General features: G+C 39.4%; 1 protein-coding gene across 5 annotated transcripts; it reads left to right on the top strand.

Moving 5' to 3' along the window:
• The first annotated feature begins 635 nt into the window (after positions 1-635).
• LOC145433676 (tetraspanin-18-like) lies at positions 636-25927 on the top strand. Of its 5 annotated transcripts, none has more exons than XM_080310840.1 (9): positions 706-989; positions 1055-1172; positions 1306-1515; positions 1575-1649; positions 1722-1829; positions 9165-9279; positions 9361-9464; positions 9536-9619; positions 25739-25927. In XM_080310840.1, the coding sequence occupies exons 1-9, from the start codon at positions 931-933 to the stop codon at positions 25793-25795; spliced, it is 930 nt and encodes a 309-aa protein (XP_080166966.1). In that variant the 5' UTR covers positions 706-930; the 3' UTR covers positions 25796-25927. The 5 variants fall into 5 exon arrangements, with proteins under 5 accessions (XP_080166968.1, XP_080166966.1, XP_080166967.1 ...); XM_080310841.1 differs by having other exon boundaries at positions 1055-1151; XM_080310842.1 differs by lacking the exons at positions 9165-9279; positions 9361-9464 and having other exon boundaries at positions 636-989.
• The last annotated feature ends 860 nt before the right edge of the window (positions 25928-26787 follow it).

The raw sequence follows: 26787 nt of genomic DNA on the forward strand, positions 1-26787 counted from the left end.
CGAGTCATCCCAACACTGCATTCTATGGCATCTTATTCATTGAAAGGTTAGGAAATCATTTTGTAACCTTCATCATTGTATTAGTGTGAACGTTAGGGTTGTCCAAAATTTAGAAAATCTTTAAAATGCCCCGTTGTAATGTCTTATTCTATAGCTTATTGATCAAAAACAACAATGGGCCAAAAGAAGTTCACAGGAAAGCCGTTAAGATTTCGTGCGAAGCGTTTGAAAGTAGCGGCTGAAGAATAGGCGAGCCACCGACCATAGAACGGCGAGAAGACTAGTAATCACGAAACCACGGCTCTTGATTGGCTGATCGGCTATGCTTTCATGATCACGACAGCACCAGCTTTTCTGATTAGGTGATTAACAAGGAGTCTGCTACCGGCAATGACATATATATCATTGGCTACCGGCGATGATTCTGAAAGCACATTGTAGGTAGGTTGACAGATGATGATTTAGGATTAATTCAGGGCATGTTAAGGTACGAAATACATGATGAACAAACAACAGCTGCTTCACACCAACATCTAAAGCATTAACGCTGTACCCTACATGCCTTGTTTTCATCGAGTGAAAGCAAAGGCGCTTATGCAAGTGGTGAACGAACTCAGAAGGCATGTATCATCATTGAATACAAATATAAAGCTTAACAATGTCTACAGTCTCTATAGTATATATTATAATATTATATCATTGATGAAAATAGGACTGAACTTGTGCGCCTCTAGTGACCTTACCATTGGAATGAATGTCTCTCACTCAAGTTTACTGTTTGTGTCGTCATATTCGGATCACGACCCCATTCATTTTTACCAATTCTCGAATGTATTAATTGTATATGTACCATACTTCGCTTCGTTCGTGACCAAACGTTTTCACTTAACTGACTACTATCCTATAGCTGGAAAGATAGAGTGATACTGCATGTGTACTGAAACGAAAACCAGAGACATGACATCGCTTACGACCGTCACCCCGTCCAGGTACTGTGCCACGTAGGAGCAATTGTACAGGTAGCATATCATAATGTAATTTTTTATTATTCAAGTATCATATGGTCCGACGAATCAGAAGAAGGAAAGCGCTCGAATGGATGGTTGTATTGTGGAAGATACCTACTGGTCATTCTCAATGTTTTCTTCTTCGTAAGCGAAATTTTGTTGCTGGTAGGTGAGGTGACTATAGAAAAACTATGTTCCCTCGGCGCGTATTAGAAACGCCTCGTTAAGTCAACCAGTAATACACAATTCGGTAATTTTCCCCCGGATTTTACGAAATTGATCTATACACGATTTTTAGGTCTTGGGTGCGCTGCTTATAGGCTACGGAATCTGGTTTCTTCTGGTACCAGCAAACCAAAACCTCATGCTCTTGGTTGCTTCTGCATCAACAAGATACCACTGTAATATATCTATGTACGTAATCATCGCGATTGGAGTATGCACTATGATATTCGCCAACGTTGGATGCTGTGGTGCAGCTTCAAATAGCAAATGCATCCTTGGAGTCGTAAGTTGTTAAGGGAATGTACGGAAATATTCATCGATTAAAATTAATTTAATTCCTAGTTTTTTCTGCTGCTGATCGTTCTCTTAATGGGACTTATCACGGTGATTGGATTGACGGTATGGTTACGCTTTGAGGTAGCTGGTTAGCACATTTATGATATCAAATTTGATACTGGTTTGATTGTGAGTTTCTCATGCATTGAACAGATAGCGGCCGACATTCAGGATAATATGTCTAAAACCCTAATGGAATCATACGAAGGATACAATGCTGTTAATCAAGAATCCGTAGCCTGGAACGCCTTGCAACGCAGCGTAAGTAAAGCTCCGTGCTTGGTGCGGATACCGTTTGTGACCGTAATGATAAATCAGCGCTTCTATTGTTTTCGTCCGCTCAAGACTAGAGCCAGACCGATATAGGATTTTTGGGCCGATACCGGTAAAACCGATAACCCGAGAGGTGGTCAAAGTAGTCACCGTCGCTACTCAAGTAGAAGTAAAAGTATCGCCGGAATTTCTACTCAAGTAGAAGTAGGAGTGGGGGTTCACGAGTAAGTAAGTAGGTATATTTTACGCCTATTTTTACCTAAAAAACTGAAAACTGTCAAGTAGAAGTAGTCTAAAATCATAACTACTTAATATTAATAAGTAGTGTAAGTAGGATTACGCCAAATCTACTTCAAGTACTTCAAAAAGTAGAAGTACTTCGTCACTGACCAGTGACGACCTCTGTATATATATCAGAGTGGGCAAACTGCGGCTCGCGAGCCATATGCGTCTCTTTCGGCCTTTGATTGTGCCTCTTTAATGATTGCGCAAATGCGCATACTTTTCACCATTTTGCTGGAGAGGTCTAACTCAGGGGTGGGCAATTATTTTTCACCGCGGGCCAAATGAAAGTAGAAAATACATTGACGAGCCGAGTCAACATTTTAACTATATTCTTCCACGTAATAATTGTATTTCTAAATTGAAAGCAGTGAATCACGTTGTTAATACATGCGCTCAGTGGATGTATTGAATTTCAGGCAATGAGAAAGTGACGATTAATTAACAAAAATAATATTTATTCGCCGTCATAATTCAAAACAATGGTAGGCATGATACATTTTAAACTCTTTTGTAACCCAGAGACACGCTTTCACTTTTTGACATGCCTGCCCGGGGCCCGTTCATCGTTTCATCACGAGCACTGATTGACTTGTTTTATGAATTAGGGGTGTGAAAGCGTAGCAATTCGAAGCACGGATTGTGTAAATGTGACACTGGCAACAAAGAAGGTTAGGACAACACTATGGGAAGAGCGACTTTTTGCGTCTTCATTTGTCACGGCGCACTTTACTACATTCGCTTTATTTTGACCCTCTGTTACTCTTATGACGTATGTAGGCTGCGTAATCGCGACAAATAAATAAACAGGCTTAAGAGTGAACGAATGTCCGCTTCAGTTTATACAGCCTACTATTCTAGTCCACGGATTATCATTCAAAAGTAGGTTTTATGTACTTAATTCACGGCAACTTTTCGCGAGCCACTGAAAATCGCGTCGCGGGCCGCACTTTGCCCAGGTCTTGAAAGGCGCCGAGTTACGGGGTGGCGGGGTGGCGGCCACCCCATACAATAAGATTAAACGCCCGCCGTCTGTGATTTCAAATCATCAGCTCTGTAAATTATCGAGTCCGTGATAGCGCGTAAATGCCAATTATTCACCAATAACCGATACGCGCGGAAATAATTGAATGCGCAGCTTCGTTGGCGACGACGAACTAGTGCTTAACAAGCCCCAATAAATTGTAATCCGTGATTACTGATTAGTAATCATAATCAGACAGTCGAAGCAACCTCGTTTACGACGTCCGTTTCGACACGCTTACGCTGAGAAACCCAATCTTCTCTCTCGACCAGACGAGCGAATTCGCGCTCTCTTTCTCTTGATTAAATTGTGTGCGATCATATTCGTTTACAAAATAATTCTTTAGTTCCGAGATAGTCTCTTTAATTGGATGTTTTGAAGCGCGAAATAGGACAGTGTGTTTGTGCACGCCTGCGAATTGAAAGTCATTCCTGCGCAAAGTGCGCATATTCATTAGTCTAACAAGGCTTTGCCAACTTTTATCAGGAAATGCAACAATGCTGCTCAAACGTCGTTAAAATGAGCAAACAATTGTCGCGATGTCAGACTTGGAACCCCGTTGTGCTGTACGCAAGTTGAAGAATTACTGATTACATGCTATCTTGTCTGCTTTATACACTTGTACTCCCTCGGTGTAGCTTGTCAGTGTTGGATTTGTTATTAATGCTGCGCTTTGTGCAGTGCACGACGTTGAATTACGATGTCAAAAATTGATGCAACACGAGATTCTCGGTGGCGCAAATTCTGAATTTATTCGGTTAGTTTGAACGGGAACCTTCTGTGTTCCAATAAACTTTGCTGGGCGGACTCTATCGAGCGCAGCCATATCGCGCATCGAATTTCAAACCTTTAGGATATGTTTTTCTATTCACAAGGTCGCGGCATGCGCCCCTATTGCTCTTACTGCAATAACACGTGGGTAATTAAAAGCGCACCTTTTTACGATCAAATTCGACTGGCTGATCGGGGCCCACGTATAGGCCTTAGGCCCCGGGCTGATATTAACCAGCGCGTTGTCGGCATAAAAACCCCAGGTGCGTAGCCAGGGAGTTTCTCATTCATAACTTGAAATCCCGTCCTTTTGAAATGCCAATTCACTAATTCGTATTATCGATGCTGCGTACTGCAAATTAGCGAGAATCATGTGTATGCGAAATGGGTCATCGATATCTTATGTGCAGTGTGCACTATCGTCGGTGGTTTCATTTAGCGCGTCCATTTGCAGGCCTACTACCGTCCGCAGAAACACTTTCGCCAAACAGTAACAATCTCCGAGTGTAATACTGTTTGTGTTTATGTATCTTTTTGATTAAAACTTGTGACCGCGTCTGAACAAATTGTGCTCGTTGCCTTTGCCGAATCTGGGTATTTTGGTATGACTAACGCACCCTGTAATTGTAATTATTGCTGGTTTGCGGCATGTCTGCAATTTCGTTATAACCGCAACTTTGCCGGCCGATTGTACAGTCCGATAAAATTGATCACTACTATGTATTTCGCACAGCGTACTGATGCTGATTTCAGCCAACTAACGATCGTTATTAGATGTACAAATTCGACCTCATCGTCAGAAACGTAGATTTCATCGCGCGCTCTGAGAAACACCATGTCCTATCGCAGGGGTGGGCAAACTTTTCAGCTCGCGGGCCGCATTCAACATCTTAATACATTCGCGGGCCGCACTATATATAATTGGGATTATAAACCAAAATGCAATATTGGTATTTGATTACAGCAGTGGTTCTTAACCTGGGGGTAATTACCCCCAAAGGGGTAATTTACCAATTTTTGGGGGGTAATAGACATTTTTTAAAAACTTGTAACGCTGCACTGAAATATTTTGAAACGTAAATATGAATGTAGGCTAGCTTATATTTCTGCGCGCTTGTATATATTTTGTTTCACTTTAACACACCATGCCTGCTGTGATATCATATTAACCACTAGTGATTATGAATAAAAGGATCGAATGTCGTTTAGTATAGTGCTAGGTAAGTCCTATTTATTTTGCAGTAGTGGGGATCATTTATTGTTACGCATGCTGGCAAATTGAAAGACAACGGGGGTCGTCTAAGTTCAGCTTTTCACCTATAATACAGTAACAATATCATAGAAATAGAGTTATCAGTATTGAAAAGTGTAGTGGTCTAGTCTAGTCAAAGAAATTAAGTCTAACATCATCACAATGCCTTCGAAGAAACGAGGCAAGATATTGGAACCTTTTGGGTTCGCCTTCAAAATGAATAACCAATCTTCGTCATCTTGGGATTGAACTTTCTGATTGAATTTCATTGAACTTATTGCCGTGAAATAGGATTTTCTGCAATGGTATCTATCAAAACGAAATATCAAAATAAGTTTGCGATCGACAATTACAGGAGATGATGTCTATTATCCTCCCCTTTGTCCAGATGTGACCACTGGATAACACAAAAACAGCCACAGCTTTCCCATTGACATGATATTTTCAACAGGCATTTCAGTGTACATTATGACGTCACGTTATGATGTAATATTATGATGACGTCACGTTATTTTCTGAAAAGGGGTAATTGCATCCCATCATTTTCTTCTCGGGGGTAACGATATGAAAAAGGTTAAGAACCACTGGATTACAGTGAGGACATGGATATAATATATATGCTTATTTAAAACAAACAAAACATTGCTTTGATGATATCATACACGCGTCAGAAGCAGTGACGTGATTTCATAGGCTGTTCGACCTCAATGACCAATTTGCCAAAACTATAGAGATGAAAGTCGGTTGTCCCGATTCTTAGAACAGGATTGAAATTGAAATCTGTTAGCAGCGATCTGTTTATAGATTTACTAATTCCACTTTTGGTTCAGTTCGAGGACACACAATGCTGACAGCATCATAACCATGTTAGATTCAAACACGCTTCTACTATTTGCAGATAAAATATAAATACCCTAAGTCTACGCATAGAACGAATCTATAAGCGCATCACTAAAATAGTTAAAACTGGAGTGGCCAATCTGAAATCACACTCGTGATCAGAATTATGTCAATCTCGTTTAGGATTTCTGTGATTTTTAGCAGTTGAAACCTTTCAAACTCTGTGGGTCTTGAGATGGTCGAGCCAGAAATTAAACATAAAACTAATATAGGAAATATTTAACTTAGAACAGTGGTTCTCGAACTTTTTAAGACACGTTCCTCTTGTGATGGTGAAAGATTTCGCGCCCCCTTATCGCCATATCACAAAACTTAACCAGGATGCTAGAAAACCCAACGGATAATTTGATGGTATGGAAGGTTACGACTGTGGATGAGAGATTTTTAGATATGAAATGCAGACTTACAGAGCACTAAATATGAATTGGGGGTAAATCGCGCGTAGCGCGAAAAATTTTTTCAGTTGAGCTCAGCTTCGCCCCCATTCAGATGCTTTCACGCCCTCAAGTGGAGCACGCTCCCCAGTTTGAGAACCACTGCCTTAGAATTATACTAAGAGAAAGTTTAATTAATCCCTGCATTAATTCGATATTTAGTACGCATTTTATTAATATTTTTAATAAGTTAAGAAATATACTAAGAGAAAGTTTAATTAATCCCTGCATTAATTCGATATTTAGTACGCATTTTATTAATATTTTTAATAAGTTTCTTTTGACTCTCGCGGGCCGCACAAAACGGTGTTGCGGGCCGCATGCGGCCCGCGGGCCGTAGTTTGCCCACCCCTGTCCTATCGCGATTTGACGACCAAATATACGTCAACCTTCTTCAAATTATAGTGCATTATTGGCATCTATGCGGGCGCAATCCGCGTGTAAGATATTTTGTGAAACATTTTTGAGATCAATATTCTCGGAGCGCAAAGTTGAACAGTGTTTTATTGTGTGTGTCTGCTTGTTGGAATTTATTCCAGTGCCCATAACTTTAATCCAATTATGCTTTGCGAACGTAAATCGGGAAACGCTGGAATGCAGTCAAAATCAATGTTTTAATCAGCAACCAATTGTCGCGATGCGAGCTACTCAATACTAAGTAAAAACCCATTGTGTTGGCGGCAAGGTTTATATTCATATTTCTTGTCTGTCTTTCGTATTCCAGAATTGTCGCGCCGTATTACTGCTCACTGCTCAGTTCAGCGATGATTGCCAAGCTCGGCAATCAATGACCTAACTTCGCAAATCATCTCAGCGGCAGATCGCGTCGCGTTACATTGTCGCGTCGCGTCGCGTTACATTGCACCGACGAATCTCGCTAATTGGTCGTGGCTGCGCGTAACACTGACAATACGACTTGTTGAATTGCAACTGAATAATAGCATCAGAATGGTCATTTCAAAAGGACGGTGTTTTGCGTTTCAAAAAGATGGGTTTCGATACCCCTTATGGCTACGAGCCGACCGCCACCCCATGCAAAAATAAATGTCGACGCCTATGAGTGGTGGAACCTGATTATAAATTGATACATTCTATCGCGAATTAACGATATGCGTATTGTTTTCGTGTTGTTTATTTTCTTATGGATTGCGCTCAAGACTTGTAAAATTTAGGGGAGGGTGGCGCTATAGAGACTGTAGGCCTGTAGGGGCACTACGGTTAGAAAATTGCGAATGAATTCTCGAATCGACTTCACATAAACGTTTCCCCGCAACAGGTGCCTGGTCATCAATCAATGACGAATCATTGTGTTCAACAATGAACTAGATAATTAATCACGCCAGCGCAGGTCACAATCGTCTCCGGGCTAGCACTGCCGTGAATACGGCTCTTCCATTTGTATAGAAAAGGCTAGCAATAACTGCAGAGTTTGGCCAAGAAAATTTCGTTGAGCGATGATCGCAAGAAAAGAAAGTATGACCAGAAAATAGAACAGTAACTTGAAACGTCATTATTACGAAACCAAACACCGCAACTTCGCTACGTGTTACCCAACGAAGACCGACTTACGGAGTAAATTTGCAGATTTACGGAGTAAACTTCATTCGCTAGCCTACATCTCATTGTGACGTCTCAAATTCGTATTTTTGCATTCTTGTGTTGTGCATGGCTAAGATTTTTGGTATGCGGCTCGCGCATGAAGCAGGTCTGCCCATCCTACGAGGCTATGCGTTATGCAATTTACATAAACACGTTATTACTCTCGGGCATATAGTCAGACTATATATAATAAGAGTGTGGGACGAGGCAAGGAACGAGTGGCGAGGTCACGGGTTCGCTGAGTGACAGCCAATATCTTGATAACGCACTGTTCGAAAAGTAATATATAATAGGGCCCCGGTGCATATTCCTCTCAGTCGCAGGCTTGCTTGACAAACCAGGAGTACCTGCCTTAAAACAGCGGTTCTGAAAGTATGGGTCGCGAAGGGTATAAATTTGAGTCGCGACCGCACCAGAGCTATCATGTACGTAATAATTGCTGATTTTTTATGTTTTTTTCAAAAGTATGTACACAATCATGGCATAATTATACAACTTTTGAAAATATAATCGATTTTGCTTTTGTGGCATTTTTAATCACTGTTGAAAACGTGGTAAAAAGTGTTCTCAAGCATGATTTGTTTTAAATGCAACCCTAATCAGAGACCATTTGATTAGTAATTGTTAAGAAGATAGTTTATCAAAGATGGAACGACGTAGGACGGGGCTCTTAATAATCGTCAGATTATATTTTCATCTGCCCAAGACACGCAATGTACAATGCGATATACAAGACACACAATGCGATGTAATGAACAGATAGGCCATAGGGGGATACCGGAACGACCAGTTGCATGCTGGCATCCACCTCGGCCTAAGTTCCTGATGTCACAGTCTTCTTCGATGTTAGTCCTTCTTCGTCTGTCCTTTTAGAAGCTATTTCTTGCTCTTTTCTTTCTTTATCGGGTCTTTTTGCTGTTTTTATTTGTCACCGTAATAACAGCGACACGGGGACGAGGAGCCCAAAATAACTTCCGACGACGGGACTTAATCCCGGGCCGCTTGCGTAGATGGCGCCGACGCTCACCACTACGCCATCTTGTAAAACTACGTCTTTCTAGTTTGAGTGTTGTGGAGTTTCTGCAACTGACGGCTTTCTCGATTACACGAGGACTTCGGAGAAATATCCTGACGGCTCACGTTGGTATATGGCAGAATTAGGAAAAGATAAACCAGGTAATCACCGAATGATTCAGCTATAGTTAAGCTCATAGATCCATTGACTGTGCCAAGCTGCCAACCATCTTTTTTTCCTAGAACTGTGGCCTTCGTCATGCTGTCGGGGGGAATTGGTTATCACGGCCGAGAATTCGGCATGCCATGACCAACAGAAACCACCTGAAAAATTGATATACACCGGGGTATCCGTAAAACTGCGAATAAATACTATTGTAGTTGCATCATGTAACTCATTCGAGCCTTTTAATTATAGGGCTGCAAACCGAAAGTCGAATCATTCGTTAACGACAGCCTTCTTCAAGCGTCGATCATAGCAGCCACGCTTGTGTTAATCGAGGTAACTTTTGCGAATTGCTGTTGCTAATTGTGCATGATGATATATTAAGGTTGTATGATTGCGCCTTCGACTTGCCTTATTGCCGTGTAAAATGCGATGTTCAATGGTTAGTTTCATATTTTACTTCCTCTAATGGCACTGTTCCTCCCGTGTCGAAGTCAGGGCATATGGAATGGAATGGGAATTTTCCATACTCCATACCCGTCCCAATCGTTCCATACCATACTTAACAATTTTCCATACCATAGCAACCTTCTTCCATACCATATTTGATACTTTTTACATACTTTCTCAACTTGCCCAACCTCTCAAGTGATGTTCTAATTTTGATATGTGGAAATGTTCCAGCGTTTTTATTCTAATTATTTACGGAATTATCCATTTAAACAGCCCTATGATCCACCAATGATATAGCCCCAGTTTCTTTATATCATTTGTCGTTAGCAATGTATGTTGCCCAATCGTCGAAGACCGAACGTATAATATATACAGTTATACACACGGGATTATTTGACAATCGCAACAAAATCTCATGACATGTAAATCTAATGTGGTAACTCACTGCTAGCAGTATCACCATCTAGAAAATCACATAAACCAAAGGTATATATCGTGAAATCAGAAGATTGATTCCCAAATCCCAACCTTTTTTTTCTTTATTCCCATAGGCCACAACCTGAAATCTATATTTCCACCCTTTAAAATTGCTCCCTCCAATAAAATTTGGCCTGACTTTGTTTTGTAAAGACTCGCTATTAGTGAAAGTCAAGACCCCCAGAATTGAACAGCACGCAATAAAATTAATGAGCAGTGAACTGGTAGCCGTAAACGCAATGTTGTGCCTCCGTAAAATGTATATGTGAGCCGACAGAAAAACAGGAAGGGTTTGAAATATTTCCAAATGTATACCGAGGTAGCATCAATTTACATGTGTAAATGCCAGATAATGCATGGGTCAGATAAAAGTCCTGCTGTTGACGAACTTATGCGTAGGCTATGGTAGATATAAGCCGCCATAAGCTACACTTTCGCATGCTAACTCGAAAAGAAATATGTCATTTCATCTGCACAATTAGCGAGTCTCCGATCTGCCGTGGATACATATTCGTATACATATGAACTCTCATTATAACGAATCAGGTGATTTCAATCACACCATTTCGCATACGCATCAACAACCTTATGCGTGAGATCGCCTGCCGCTGTCCAGTAGGGCTCTTCAAAAATGACTTTTTTTCTCAAATCGTACTTGCTACTTAATAAAATTGTTAGGTTACCTAATTTAAGCCTACACACAAAATTTGGTTCAATTCCAGCCAGTAACCGCTTTGCTACAGGAGAAGTAAGTTTCTATTTATTATATAAAAATAAATATTAAAAAATTTGAAAATTTTTTGTTCACCCCATGAAAGTGTTAGGCTGTCTATAGAAACGATGCTCACCAAATTTGGTTCAATTCCAACCAGTGGAAGCGGAGTTATTGCCGTCGAAAAATTTGGATTTGAATAAAATAGTATTTACGGTGAGCACAACTATAATAAATAAACAAAGAACCGGTCACCGTAAATACTATTTTATTCAAATCCAAATTTTTCGACGGCAATAACTCCGCTTCCACTGGTTGGAATTGAACAAAATTTGGTGAGCATCGTTTCTATAGACAGCCTAACACTTTCATGGGGTGAACAAAAAATTTTCAAATGTTTTATTATTTAATTTTATATAATAAATAGAAACTTACTTCTCCTGTAGCAAAGCGATTACTGGCAGGAATTGAACCAAATTTTGTGTGTAGGCTTAAATTACGTAACCTAACAATTTTAAGAAGTAGCCAGTACGATTTGAGAAAAAAGTCATTTTTGAAGAGCCCTATACTGTCCAGTCGATTCTCGCTAATTGGAGGCACTGATAATACGAATTACTGAATTGCAGATGAGCTAATAGGCCTGAATATTAGAGATACGATCGGCATTTCATACAGACGTAATAAACGAGGTTAATACAAGTGAGTCCATTCCCTACCAGAAACCACCAAATTCTCCACCGGTTAGAAACCCCTGCATTAGAATACATCTTAGAATATAAATTTACATCACTACAATCATTTTGGTACAGCGGATCAAATGTCCATTTTCCCCGCCAATCTGTGGGTCACACATTAGATTCGGAAGCCAACATCAGAGTGCTCATTCTTCTATCAGAGATAACCAAATTTCATGAATTTTAATGCGTGTTGGAGGCCGGCATATCATATAGCGTCAGTAGTATAGTCGATCGCTCGCACATTGGCGTTGGTTCTTATGGGCGGGGTGGCGAGCTAACGAGAAACCGGGGGTGGCGAACTAACGTTTTCGTCTTATGGCGGGGGTGGCGAACTAACGTTTCGTCTTATGGCGGGGGTGGCGAACTAACGTTTTCGTCTTATGGGCGGGGTGGCGAGCTAACGAGAAACCGGGGGTGGCGAACTAACGTTTTCGTCTTATGGCGGGGGTGGCGAACTAACGTTTTCGTCTTATGGCGGGAGTGGTGAGCGGCTCTTATTTCTTATGGTGGGGGTGGTGAGCGGCTATTGCGTCTCATGGCGGGGTTGGTGAGCGGCTATTGCGTCTTATGGGTGCGGTCGTGATTCGCCTTTTCGGGTATAGGCTGCGGCGGTGAGGTGCCTGAAAACCCGGGGTGGTGACTCGCCTTTTTTGCTATAGGCGGGGGCGGTGATTCGCCTGTCGTGTATTCTTACGGGTTCTGTGGTGATTTACCATGTGTTCTTACGGGCGTGGTGGTGATTCGCACTTTCAGGTATCTCTCGCGTGGTGTTGAATATGCACGAGTCACCAACAATAACCGCACAAACGGAAACGTGGCTTGTAAGAGGATTTATGCAGTGCGTGCGACCTATATTTCGAATGACCTGCGTGCGGAATTGTTTCCCGGCCAAATGCGTGCTACTATCGATTATTACACTAATCCATTCAGTGCGAAATAGTTTGCTAAATCTAGGAGTCACTTCCAAGGTAATATTTTGGTAATTAGTTTACCACAGAGCCGGCGTAGACGGCGATTCGAATATCAGCAATAACCGCGTTCACAAACTAACACTTCAAAAATGTGTGAAATAGTTTGCAAAACCCCGCGATCGCTGACAAGATAATGTCTCGGACATAACCATCTTTCGCGACTTGGTGTTACAGGCACATCGATCGCTCACGCGGTGAAATATTCGTAAGCATCACTCGCAGAATTATATTTTGGTAATTATTTTGTCACAGAGCCGTCGCAGGGGGTGGTTCGAAAACCGACAATTTGTCACTCGCCCGCGATCGCTATATGTTTCACGCCTCCAGAATAGTGGCTGACTTTAGTTGCGTGATAAGATCCATGAAAATATTCAATCAATGTGTTAGTTTATCAACTTGAAATGAAACTCACTACACAAATCAAGTCGATTCGTATCTGAATGTTTTAAATCGGTACAACTCTAATCCTTTGACAAATCCCTTAACGCGTTTTTGTTGAATCGAACGTAACCCGAATATTACTGACGCGGACTTTCAGCCGCATCGAATTATTCGCGCATTCCGCGCCACTGTTTTCACACTTATAGAATCAATACCAACTATAACTCTACAAGAATCAAGAATCACAAGTATGTGCATTACACAGTTATTGTCTTTATTAACTTGAAATCAAACACTTAACAAAAACACGCAACTAATCATTTGGCAACTCTAGCATTACCAAAAAATTCCAGTATTGTTGATTGAAAATCCTTGAGTCATTATTATCAAAAATGTTATAGTACCGCATCGGAATCCATTCGCGGGATGTACTAAAGGTAAATCCAGATAATCCAAAATGAAATATTTGGACTTTGACAAACATGACTACCAACTTTGATCCAGTCACATTTCAAGATCATACTTTGAAACAATCCTTGAAACTTACAACTCTATTCACGACCGAGTTTTCCGTTTATCAAATAGAGTTTCAGTAAATACTATCGCGATATTTTAATGTGTTACTACACACAATAGAATCAATCAATGAAATAGCACCTGTTGTAAATATTTCTAACTTGACAACCACTTGTGCATACCGCGATCGACTTGTGACGCGATGAGTTAAATCGGAATATTTCAATCTATTTGTCGAAACCTTGAACAAACTAGCAGGTTATTTTTTGTTGCAATCGAGAGAACGGAAATAGTATTATGTCTCAACATTTTAACATCTTCCCATACACAAAAGAGTAAAATACAAAAAAGCCTTGTCAAGTCAATCCGTTTGTAACTTACCCAACCAAAGCAAAAAGTATCCTTATGAAAAGTAGACAAGACTACGCGAGTAATCACCATAATCCAAAATCCATAGCAAGTTCGGTTGTACTCATAGTCCACCAAATCGTATTTTTGTTCAACTTCAAAAGTCGTTACTATTCTGTAAGATAAAGTAATTACTACTCGGTATATTTCATAAACCAAAGTAAATACTACTCGGTGTATGGTTTGAGATTAACATATTACATTTGAGTATACCGGATTTGAATATCCGACCAATGTAGTTGAGAATTCATTTCTTACAATCGAACGCAGGCGTTATATTGAAAATTTTCACGATGTAAACATATGAATTGACACATTGATTTTGACATATGAGATTTTGTAATAGTCGATCATGACTTGATTATTAAATTATGACATTATTAGACCAGGCTGTGTTGAAGGCTATTACGATACCAACAAACTTTTCAGAAACATTGTTATTAACACATCGATTTGTGAAACTAGATTAACATATCTGAAATGTTTTGATGAGGAGGTTTAACCCATGTTCGTAAAAACCACGCAGCGTATTGTGGATATCAGGAAATATTTTACAAATGTAATTGCCTCCAGTAACCAAGACTAAAGATGAAACAACAATTTCCTTTGTTGAACAATAACCGGCACAATACTTTATCATCGTAATCTGTGGTGAGAATTGAAACACTTTCGCACATTACCCGGTGTCAAGATATCACTCTAGGTGAATTGACATACCACCGCTTGATTAATACCTACTCCGTTCGCACCATTTCACATACTTTGATCATTACAAAAGTAAATTGGAATATGTTTGCTAGATGCATTCAATTCAGTTAGAAATGTCTGGTGCACAACAATCGTAATATCGAAAAAGTACTTGCTACACTATAATTCACTAAACGTGTTTTGTATTGTTGTTCATTTGTAGTATTGATTGAAATTGTTTTTGAACCCTCAAATAATAATTCCCGACATGAAACTAAGCCGCCGAAAGTCGTTACCATCACAAAGAAACAATTTGCACGATGTTTACTAAATGTGTCCTATAGTTAGGTGTACTGGAATTATTTGTAAAACACACACACACACACGATCAGAGAAATTGGAAATTTTTCCGTTGTCATTCGCTAAAGTAAATGTCATCACAATACTCTGTCACTAAAAGACGTTACTTGGACGTGCTTGAATTCTAGACATAATTCTGATTTACCCAACACAAGACCCAAGGACAACCCTAGTTTCAGCCGAACACAGATATCCAAAATATCACACACTTCGCTATTCCTAAAGCACAAACACCCGATACAAAATAATACTTGTTGTGTTGTTGCGGCATCATCACTCAACAATATCACCCTCAATACAAATGATGTTTATGTGTAACATGCTATTGATTTGAACCACACCCACCTGACGGAAGAGGATTTACTCAATCTTTACAAAATGGATATTAACCAACATCACATCACCGGATTGTATCTGTTTCGCTGGATACGAGTTATGTTAGTTTAACAGTAAACAAATTTCACCCTCTTGGATTATGAACTCAATGCGTTAGCAGTCATTCAATATTTTGTTTGTGTCAACTAGTTACTTGGTATGTTACTCCACAACTCTTACAAAAGTACGAAGGATATTAACATCGCACTAAGTAATTAACTTTACTCGATATTCTCGCATTACGAAACTAAAGAATGGTTGGTTAGACTCTACAAACTGTTTCGATATCACAAGACCTTTATTGTCTGAATGGGTGTTCATGTGTCTTAAGAACCAAATAGTTCAACACAGCACTAGTACCAACAGAAACATCAGAGTTGTTTACACAAAAGTTTGTATGCGTGCAGTATGCGAATACCATGTGTAAGTCCAGCACAATTGTGGTATCCATCCGGGTTTAGTTAACACAATTTACGACACCGAGGTCACCTCATCTTTCGTAAGACAACAAACCAACCAAGGTTTCAGGATATGTCCATGTCATAGCAATAAATCAGCTACTCCAACAACAGAGTACATATGTTTTCTAGTTACGGTGCTTACATCTTACACACAAATCAATCTACTTTGCTAACAAAAAGTGCTGGGTCATCAAGTGATTGCCCTAGCAACAAAACAGCTAAACGTACTATCATACAAAATGACCGTTATAGTCACCAACGGTACATGGTACAAGTAACAAGTCTCGAGAATCCAGTTATTGAAAAAACATGAAAGTGTTTCTCCTGCGCCAAGTCGTTATGTTGACGAAAGCGTATATTGTAATATCATGATCGATTTGCATTCGTTGGTCACAAAATGTCACAACTCTAAATAATTATTTTTCACTCAAACACAAACGCATACTTGTCGCCAATCGTTTTCATCAAGCACGAGTTCAAGAAACCTGCTACGACATGAATTCCGATTTAGTTTTACAAATATTTTATAATTGTTTTTAGTAACACTATATCAATGTCATCAAGTTGAGTGTTTACGATATTGGTGTGTAGGTGTGTGTCATACTTGGGGGATCCGTATTACAATTGACTCGAATTGACTAAATGTAAGAAGGGTTGAAATGTTTCGAATCGATTCATAAGTGGTCTTCGTTGTGGTTTTCGTCGGACATACAGCACGAACTAACTGTAGACTCCTCTCTGTTGTACAGCTACTCGGTAATCGAAATGCATTAACATGTAAACAACGATCTTGTTTCGTCACACCAAAAATATGTTCACTGTCGCGATACTCTGCACAAGACGTGCATAGCCTTTTCACACTCGTAATAGTATACCAACGTCAAGCGATAACGTTTAACAAGACCAACGACACTGAACCCACGACGTTTACCTATGTAAAATTACCACTTTCACTTGCCAGTCCATCGTTTACCTGACTAAACATATTATTTTCCTTTGGAGATCTGACGTTTACCCAGAGTAAGAAACCATTTTCACTTGTAAATATATTTTTTCCCCGGCTAACAAACCTTTTTTCACTTGGAAATATATTTTTTTCCTGAGCAACAAACCTTTTTCACTTGGAAATATATTTTTTCTCTGGTTAACAAACCTTTTTCACTTGGAAATATATTTTTTCTCTGGGCAACAAACCTTTTTCACTTGGAAATATATTTTTTCCCCGGGTAACAAACCTTTTTCCCTGAGCAACAAACCATTTTCACTTGGTGGTCCGTCGTTTACCCGAGTAAAAATATCATTCTCCTTTGGAGATCCGGCGTTTACCCAGTGTAACAATACATTTTCACTTGGAAAAATACTTTTACCTAGAGTAACTAATCATTTTCTCCTGGGTAACAAACCCTTTTCGTCTGGAAACTATCATTTAACTGAGTACCAATACCGTTTTCACTTGGAAACACATTTTTTACCTGGGTAACAATACCATTTTTGTTTTGAAAACTGACAACCACACCGGCCAATTTGATATTTTTGTATATTGTTACATCGGTCAGTGACAAAATATACACCAACAACGACTCCGATACATTTGTGTAATCGCATACTCATTTGCTCTGGCGCAGTCCCATCAAAATCGACGGTTAGCCACACACACACACAAACACAATAACAACGCGCTATTTCGATATGACTGCGATGTCCGGGTTCATGCTTTAGATTTTCCAGAACCAATCCGTCTAAAGTTGTAATCCCCCACCTTTGTTAACTGGTTGATACACGGATAACAATCTTCGGAAAATGTAGGAACGCATACTACCCATCGTGCTAACGATTCCAGGTTACTTGTGATTAATTTCCTTGCTCACCCTATACAGATTATACGTACAGCGATATGTAGTGGTAATCGGTTTGGTCAATACATATCGCCCCATTCAGTATGGAATTACAAACCCAATACAGGTCAGTTCATAACCGGATCCGGATATTCAATGCAAAGCGATAAAGCAGAACCAATGACCAAATGTAATTAAACATGTAGATTCACAACCCTTGATTTTTTTTTCGTGAAAAATGACAATACATATCGAATATATATTATACGATGGTTCAACCCTGCCAAGTATTCACGTAAATGTGGTTTATGACATTACATACAATGTATCAGTGTATCAATGTTGGGTGTTTATGCACACATCGGTATGACCCATAGACAACATCATCATACCCTCCAGGACTTCGTTATTGCATCGTGAGGTCAATAAAATCAATCGGTGGCATAGACGACAGAAGGCTTGGAGATCCAATGTAAAATTCAGACAAACAAACGGATATATTTGTCCATCTTGGTTATTCACTCAACTACCATTGGTGCTCTCGATACAGCGAACGGTATAGTATGCAACGCATATCATTACAGTGATATATCCACAGATAAATATGGGGCCTGGCCACAATAATTGTATCGAGATTTAACCCAGATTACTCTCCGTTCACTGATTCACTCGATGGTTTTAGCAACTTGTAACAACACAAGATAGATACGACTGGAATTACTAATATTCATAATGTTTATGATAAGTGTCGTTACCGATCGTTCACTAAGTCGATATGAATATTCGAAAAATCGGATATCACTACTCTCAACACAAGTGATTCGGTTTAAGTTTAAAATCGATTTGATAATGTAATCCAAGGTGTGTTTCTGTGGGATCTGCTAACCTTTACGAGAGAGTACTGTCTCTTTGACACATGAAACAATTATTATCAACCACACCTTGCGTGCATCGATTTGTCGGCGTCGTACAATTATTGTGGCCAGGCCCCATATTTATCTGTGGATATATCACTGTAATGATATGCGTTGCATACTATACCGTTCGCTGTATCGAGAGCACCAATGGTAGTTGAGTGAATAACCAAGATGGACAAATATATCCGTTTGTTTGTCTGAATTTTACATTGGATCTCCAAGCCTTCTGTCGTCTATGCCACCGATTGATTTTATTGACCTCACGATGCAATAACGAAGTCCTGGAGGGTATGATGATGTTGTCTATGGGTCATACCGATGTGTGCATAAACACCCAACATTGATACACTGATACATTGTATGTAATGTCACAAACCACATTTACGTGAATACTTGGCAGGGTTGAACCATCGTAAAATATATATTCGATATGTATTGTCATTTTTCACGAAAAAAAAATCAAGGGTTGTGAATCTACATGTTTAATTACATTTGGTCATTGGTTCTGCTTTATCGCTTTGCATTGAATATCCGGATCCGGTTATGAACTGACCTGTATTGGGTTTGTAATTCCATACTGAATGGGGCGATATGTATTGACCAAACCGATTACCACTACATATCGCTGTACGTATAATCTGTATAGGGTGAGCAAGGAAATTAATCACAAGTAACCTGGAATCGTTAGCACGATGGGTAGTATGCGTTCCTACATTTTCCGAAGATTGTTATCCGTGTATCAACCAGTTAACAAAGGTGGGGGATTACAACTTTAGACGGATTGGTTCTGGAAAATCTAAAGCATGAACCCGGACATCGCAGTCATATCGAAATAGCGCGTTGTTATTGTGTTTGTGTGTGTGTGTGGCTAACCGTCGATTTTGATGGGACTGCGCCAGAGCAAATGAGTATGCGATTACACAAATGTATCGGAGTCGTTGTTGGTGTATATTTTGTCACTGACCGATGTAACAATATACAAAAATATCAAATTGGCCGGTGTGGTTGTCAGTTTTCAAAACGAAAATGGTATTGTTACCCAGGTAAAAAATGTGTTTCCAAGTGAAAACGGTATTGGTACTCAGTTAAATGATAGTTTCCAGACGAAAAGGGTTTGTTACCCAGGAGAAAATGATTAGTTACTCTAGGTAAAAGTATTTTTCCAAGTGAAAATGTATTGTTACACTGGGTAAACGCCGGATCTCCAAAGGAGAATGATATTTTTACTCGGGTAAACGACGGACCACCAAGTGAAAATGGTTTGTTGCTCAGGGAAAAAGGTTTGTTACCCGGGGAAAAAATATATTTCCAAGTGAAAAAGGTTTGTTGCCCAGAGAAAAAATATATTTCCAAGTGAAAAAGGTTTGTTAACCAGAGAAAAAATATATTTCCAAGTGAAAAAGGTTTGTTGCTCAGGAAAAAAATATATTTCCAAGTGAAAAAAGGTTTGTTAGCCGGGGAAAAAATATATTTACAAGTGAAAATGGTTTCTTACTCTGGGTAAACGTCAGATCTCCAAAGGAAAATAATATGTTTAGTCAGGTAAACGATGGACTGGCAAGTGAAAGTGGTAATTTTACATAGGTAAACGTCGTGGGTTCAGTGTCGTTGGTCTTGTTAAACGTTATCGCTTGACGTTGGTATACTATTACGAGTGTGAAAAGGCTATGCACGTCTTGTGCAGAGTATCGCGACAGTGAACATATTTTTGGTGTGACGAAACAAGATCGTTGTTTACATGTTAATGCATTTCGATTACCGAGTAGCTGTACAACAGAGAGGAGTCTACAGTTAGTTCGTGCTGTATGTCCGACGAAAACCACAACGAAGACCACTTATGAATCGATTCGAAACATTTCAACCCTTCTTACATTTAGTCAATTCGAGTCAATTGTAATACGGATCCCCCAAGTATGACACACACCTACACACCAATATCGTAAACACTCAACTTGATGACATTGATATAGTGTTACTAAAAACAATTATAAAATATTTGTAAAACTAAATCGGAATTCATGTCGTAGCAGGTTTCTTGAACTCGTGCTTGATGAAAACGATTGGCGACAAGTATGCGTTTGTGTTTGAGTGAAAAATAATTATTTAGAGTTGTGACATTTTGTGACCAACGAATGCAAATCGATCATGATATTACAATATACGCTTTCGTCAACATAACGACTTGGCGCAGGAGAAACACTTTCATGTTTTTTCAATAACTGGATTCTCGAGACTTGTTACTTGTACCATGTACCGTTGGTGACTATAACGGTCATTTTGTATGATAGTACGTTTAGCTGTTTTGTTGCTAGGGCAATCACTTGATGACCCAGCACTTTTTGTTAGCAAAGTAGATTGATTTGTGTGTAAGATGTAAGCACCGTAACTAGAAAACATATGTACTCTGTTGTTGGAGTAGCTGATTTATTGCTATGACATGGACATATCCTGAAACCTTGGTTGGTTTGTTGTCTTACGAAAGATGAGGTGACCTCGGTGTCGTAAATTGTGTTAACTAAACCCGGATGGATACCACAATTGTGCTGGACTTACACATGGTATTCGCATACTGCACGCATACAAACTTTTGTGTAAACAACTCTGATGTTTCTGTTGGTACTAGTGCTGTGTTGAACTATTTGGTTCTTAAGACACATGAACACCCATTCAGACAATAAAGGTCTTGTGATATCGAAACAGTTTGTAGAGTCTAACCAACCATTCTTTAGTTTCGTAATGCGAGAATATCGAGTAAAGTTAATTACTTAGTGCGATGTTAATATCCTTCGTACTTTTGTAAGAGTTGTGGAGTAACATACCAAGTAACTAGTTGACACAAACAAAATATTGAATGACTGCTAACGCATTGAGTTCATAATCCAAGAGGGTGAAATTTGTTTACTGTTAAACTAACATAACTCGTATCCAGCGAAACAGATACAATCCGGTGATGTGATGTTGGTTAATATCCATTTTGTAAAGATTGAGTAAATCCTCTTCCGTCAGGTGGGTGTGGTTCAAATCAATAGCATGTTACACATAAACATCATTTGTATTGAGGGTGATATTGTTGAGTGATGATGCCGCAACAACACAACAAGTATTATTTTGTATCGGGTGTTTGTGCTTTAGGAATAGCGAAGTGTGTGATATTTTGGATATCTGTGTTCGGCTGAAACTAGGGTTGTCCTTGGGTCTTGTGTTGGGTAAATCAGAATTATGTCTAGAATTCAAGCACGTCCAAGTAACGTCTTTTAGTGACAGAGTATTGTGATGACATTTACTTTAGCGAATGACAACGGAAAAATTTCCAATTTCTCTGATCGTGTGTGTGTGTGTGTTTTACAAATAATTCCAGTACACCTAACTATAGGACACATTTAGTAAACATCGTGCAAATTGTTTCTTTGTGATGGTAACGACTTTCGGCGGCTTAGTTTCATGTCGGGAATTATTATTTGAGGGTTCAAAAACAATTTCAATCAATACTACAAATGAACAACAATACAAAACACGTTTAGTGAATTATAGTGTAGCAAGTACTTTTTCGATATTACGATTGTTGTGCACCAGACATTTCTAACTGAATTGAATGCATCTAGCAAACATATTCCAATTTACTTTTGTAATGATCAAAGTATGTGAAATGGTGCGAACGGAGTAGGTATTAATCAAGCGGTGGTATGTCAATTCACCTAGAGTGATATCTTGACACCGGGTAATGTGCGAAAGTGTTTCAATTCTCACCACAGATTACGATGATAAAGTATTGTGCCGGTTATTGTTCAACAAAGGAAATTGTTGTTTCATCTTTAGTCTTGGTTACTGGAGGCAATTACATTTGTAAAATATTTCCTGATATCCACAATACGCTGCGTGGTTTTTACGAACATGGGTTAAACCTCCTCATCAAAACATTTCAGATATGTTAATCTAGTTTCACAAATCGATGTGTTAATAACAATGTTTCTGAAAAGTTTGTTGGTATCGTAATAGCCTTCAACACAGCCTGGTCTAATAATGTCATAATTTAATAATCAAGTCATGATCGACTATTACAAAATCTCATATGTCAAAATCAATGTGTCAATTCATATGTTTACATCGTGAAAATTTTCAATATAACGCCTGCGTTCGATTGTAAGAAATGAATTCTCAACTACATGGGTCGGATATTCAAATCCGGTATACTCAAATGTAATATGTTAATCTCAAACCATACACCGAGTAGTATTTACTTTGGTTTATGAAATATACCGAGTAGTAATTACTTTATCTTACAGAATAGTAACGACTTTTGAAGTTGAACAAAAATACGATTTGGTGGACTATGAGTACAACCGAACTTGCTATGGATTTTGGATTATGGTGATTACTCGCGTAGTCTTGTCTACTTTTCATAAGGATACTTTTTGCTTTGGTTGGGTAAGTTACAAACGGATTGACTTGACAAGGCTTTTTTGTATTTTACTCTTTTGTGTATGGGAAGATGTTAAAATGTTGAGACATAATACTATTTCCGTTCTCTCGATTGCAACAAAAAATAACCTGCTAGTTTGTTCAAGGTTTCGACAAATAGATTGAAATATTCCGATTTAACTCATCGCGTCACAAGTCGATCGCGGTATGCACAAGTGGTTGTCAAGTTAGAAATATTTACAACAGGTGCTATTTCATTGATTGATTCTATTGTGTGTAGTAACACATTAAAATATCGCGATAGTATTTACTGAAACTCTATTTGATAAACGGAAAACTCGGTCGTGAATAGAGTTGTAAGTTTCAAGGATTGTTTCAAAGTATGATCTTGAAATGTGACTGGATCAAAGTTGGTAGTCATGTTTGTCAAAGTCCAAATATTTCATTTTGGATTATCTGGATTTACCTTTAGTACATCCCGCGAATGGATTCCGATGCGGTACTATAACATTTTTGATAATAATGACTCAAGGATTTTCAATCAACAATACTGGAATTTTTTGGTGATGCTAGAGTTGCCAAATGATTAGTTGCGTGTTTTTGTTAAGTGTTTGATTTCAAGTTAATAAAGACAATAACTGTGTAATGCACATACTTGTGATTCTTGATTCTTGTAGAGTTATAGTTGGTATTGATTCTATAAGTGTGAAAACAGTGGCGCGGAATGCGCGAATAATTCGATGCGGCTGAAAGTCCGCGTCAGTAATATTCGGGTTACGTTCGATTCAACAAAAACGCGTTAAGGGATTTGTCAAAGGATTAGAGTTGTACCGATTTAAAACATTCAGATACGAATCGACTTGATTTGTGTAGTGAGTTTCATTTCAAGTTGATAAACTAACACATTGATTGAATATTTTCATGGATCTTATCACGCAACTAAAGTCAGCCACTATTCTGGAGGCGTGAAACATATAGCGATCGCGGGCGAGTGACAAATTGTCGGTTTTCGAACCACCCCCTGCGACGGCTCTGTGACAAAATAATTACCAAAATATAATTCTGCGAGTGATGCTTACGAATATTTCACCGCGTGAGCGATCGATGTGCCTGTAACACCAAGTCGCGAAAGATGGTTATGTCCGAGACATTATCTTGTCAGCGATCGCGGGGTTTTGCAAACTATTTCACACATTTTTGAAGTGTTAGTTTGTGAACGCGGTTATTGCTGATATTCGAATCGCCGTCTACGCCGGCTCTGTGGTAAACTAATTACCAAAATATTACCTTGGAAGTGACTCCTAGATTTAGCAAACTATTTCGCACTGAATGGATTAGTGTAATAATCGATAGTAGCACGCATTTGGCCGGGAAACAATTCCGCACGCAGGTCATTCGAAATATAGGTCGCACGCACTGCATAAATCCTCTTACAAGCCACGTTTCCGTTTGTGCGGTTATTGTTGGTGACTCGTGCATATTCAACACCACGCGAGAGATACCTGAAAGTGCGAATCACCGCCACGCCCGTAAGAACACATGGTAAATCACCACAGAACCCGTAAGAATACACGACAGGCGAATCACCGCCCCCGCCTATAGCAAAAAAGGCGAGTCACCACCCCGGGTTTTCAGGCACCTCACCGCCGCAGCCTATACCCGAAAAGGCGAATCACGACCGCACCCATAAGACGCAATAGCCGCTCACCAACCCCGCCATGAGACGCAATAGCCGCTCACCACCCCCACCATAAGAAATAAGAGCCGCTCACCACTCCCGCCATAAGACGAAAACGTTAGTTCGCCACCCCCGCCATAAGACGAAAACGTTAGTTCGCCACCCCCGGTTTCTCGTTAGCTCGCCACCCCGCCCATAAGACGAAAACGTTAGTTCGCCACCCCCGCCATAAGACGAAACGTTAGTTCGCCACCCCCGCCATAAGAACCAACGCCAATGTGCGAGCGATCGACTATACTACTAGCGTCGCTCCAAGACAAGCTACATATTATTGAATTACAATGATCGTTATGTCGAATAGATATTGCGTGATGATCATCCTACTAAAGAGCAGAAAATTATTTCCAGGTTCAACAAATTGATAAAAATATTCATATAACTTCTACCTACATTCTCAGAGTCTACGATTTTAAAACTCCCTTGGTAGTTTACGGAGTTGAAGTTACGATTACGATAAGCGAAATGCAAGTAGTTGTAACAACGCGACTGCGATAGAATAGTATTCGTTTTTAGGATATTTAGATTGGAATAATCATTATTATTTTCCTTCATATACGCGCATTGCGCAACTTTGTTGTCTTTAAATAGATGTCGGCCTGGCTGGGTGAGTCATGAATCACAATTTGAGATATGAACAATTGAACGTAGACAGTGAGTGATTTTCTAAGGTATGCAATCAATTTGACAAATCGAAAGAAGGACCATTGTCATGATTCTGGCAAAACTGGCAAAGTATGGAAAAGTATGGAAGTATGGAAAACACGTTCCATACCATACTTGGGAAATTTCCATACCATACCATACTTGCACTCTTCCATATTCCACACTGAAATTCCGTTCCATACCATACTTCCATACCGTACCATACCATGCCCTGGTCGCAGTCGCGATTCACTTGGTCTTGAGAGAGCCCTTATGGTCTGTCGATATACCGGTTCCATTACCTGGTTGAAGTGAAATATTCCACACTTTCTTTTATCTCTTACATGTATAATTGTATACTCTCAGGTAGTACATTTCGCCACCGTGAAGAAATTGGAGGGAGCCTTAAATGATGGTTCTTAACGAGAATTTGCACGTTTCTCTTACAGGCCATTATATTTATCTTTACTATCTTCATATTATACAAAGTATTATCTGGGATATATAGTTGATATATAACAATTGTTTCGTCATTAAATGTATTTTTGGACTGTTTTCATGTTCTCTGTACAAGTTGTAACGCATTGAAAGTAGCTGAAGGCGGCCCCTCTCTCTCTCTCTCTCTCTTTTGTGGCCAAGCGAACGATCTGAGCTAGATTATACCATTTAATTCACGGGTGTGAAACTCACATGCATTTTGACATTCTTGGTGTTGCATTAGGACGATATCTTCGTCATTCACTGTCGATAATCGAACCAGGCAAATTCACATTGTTTGTGATTACATCAGGTTCCGGTTCGTTTGTACACGAACTTCAACAAGAGGTTCGACGTGAATACTAACATCTGACGTTACAATGCTATTTCAAACACTCTTCCGTAAGGGGTGGTTATATCCAAATGTATATTTTAATCGGCACAATTTAAATCTGATAATGTTACGTTTTGGACAACTACTGTACTGCCTCCCCCAGCTATTGTACGTGCCGGTAGTTTGGTCGAAGAGCAATACGGAGAAGTTGTGTCATACTTTGCGCGATTAGTAAACGATAATAAAAAATATGGCTGATCATAAAAATGCCATATAGTGTAGCTTATTTTCGCAAAATAGAGGCATCTTTCTTTTTTTTCTTCATTTAGTCACGAGCACTGATTGTCTTGTTTTACAAATTAGGGGTTTAAACACTTATATCACGCAACAATTTGAAGCACGGGCTCGTAGGCTCCTCGACTCCACGTGATCCGCGCAAGCGGTGTCTTAGAAAAGCCTAGAAGTGGGCCGTGCTACAAGTCGGTAAATATCGGCCTTGTGTAAAATGAGATGACCAATGTAGTCGAAACACCATGAATATCATAAACAACAAGCACAGACTTTGTAAATGTGACAATGGCAACATAAAAAGGCTTGAACGAAA

The sequence above is a fragment of the Botryllus schlosseri genome, chromosome 2 (assembly GCF_051294905.1).
Source record: "Botryllus schlosseri isolate E-star chromosome 2, Bs_hap1, whole genome shotgun sequence".
Classification (NCBI taxonomy): domain Eukaryota; kingdom Metazoa; phylum Chordata; class Ascidiacea; order Stolidobranchia; family Styelidae; genus Botryllus; species Botryllus schlosseri.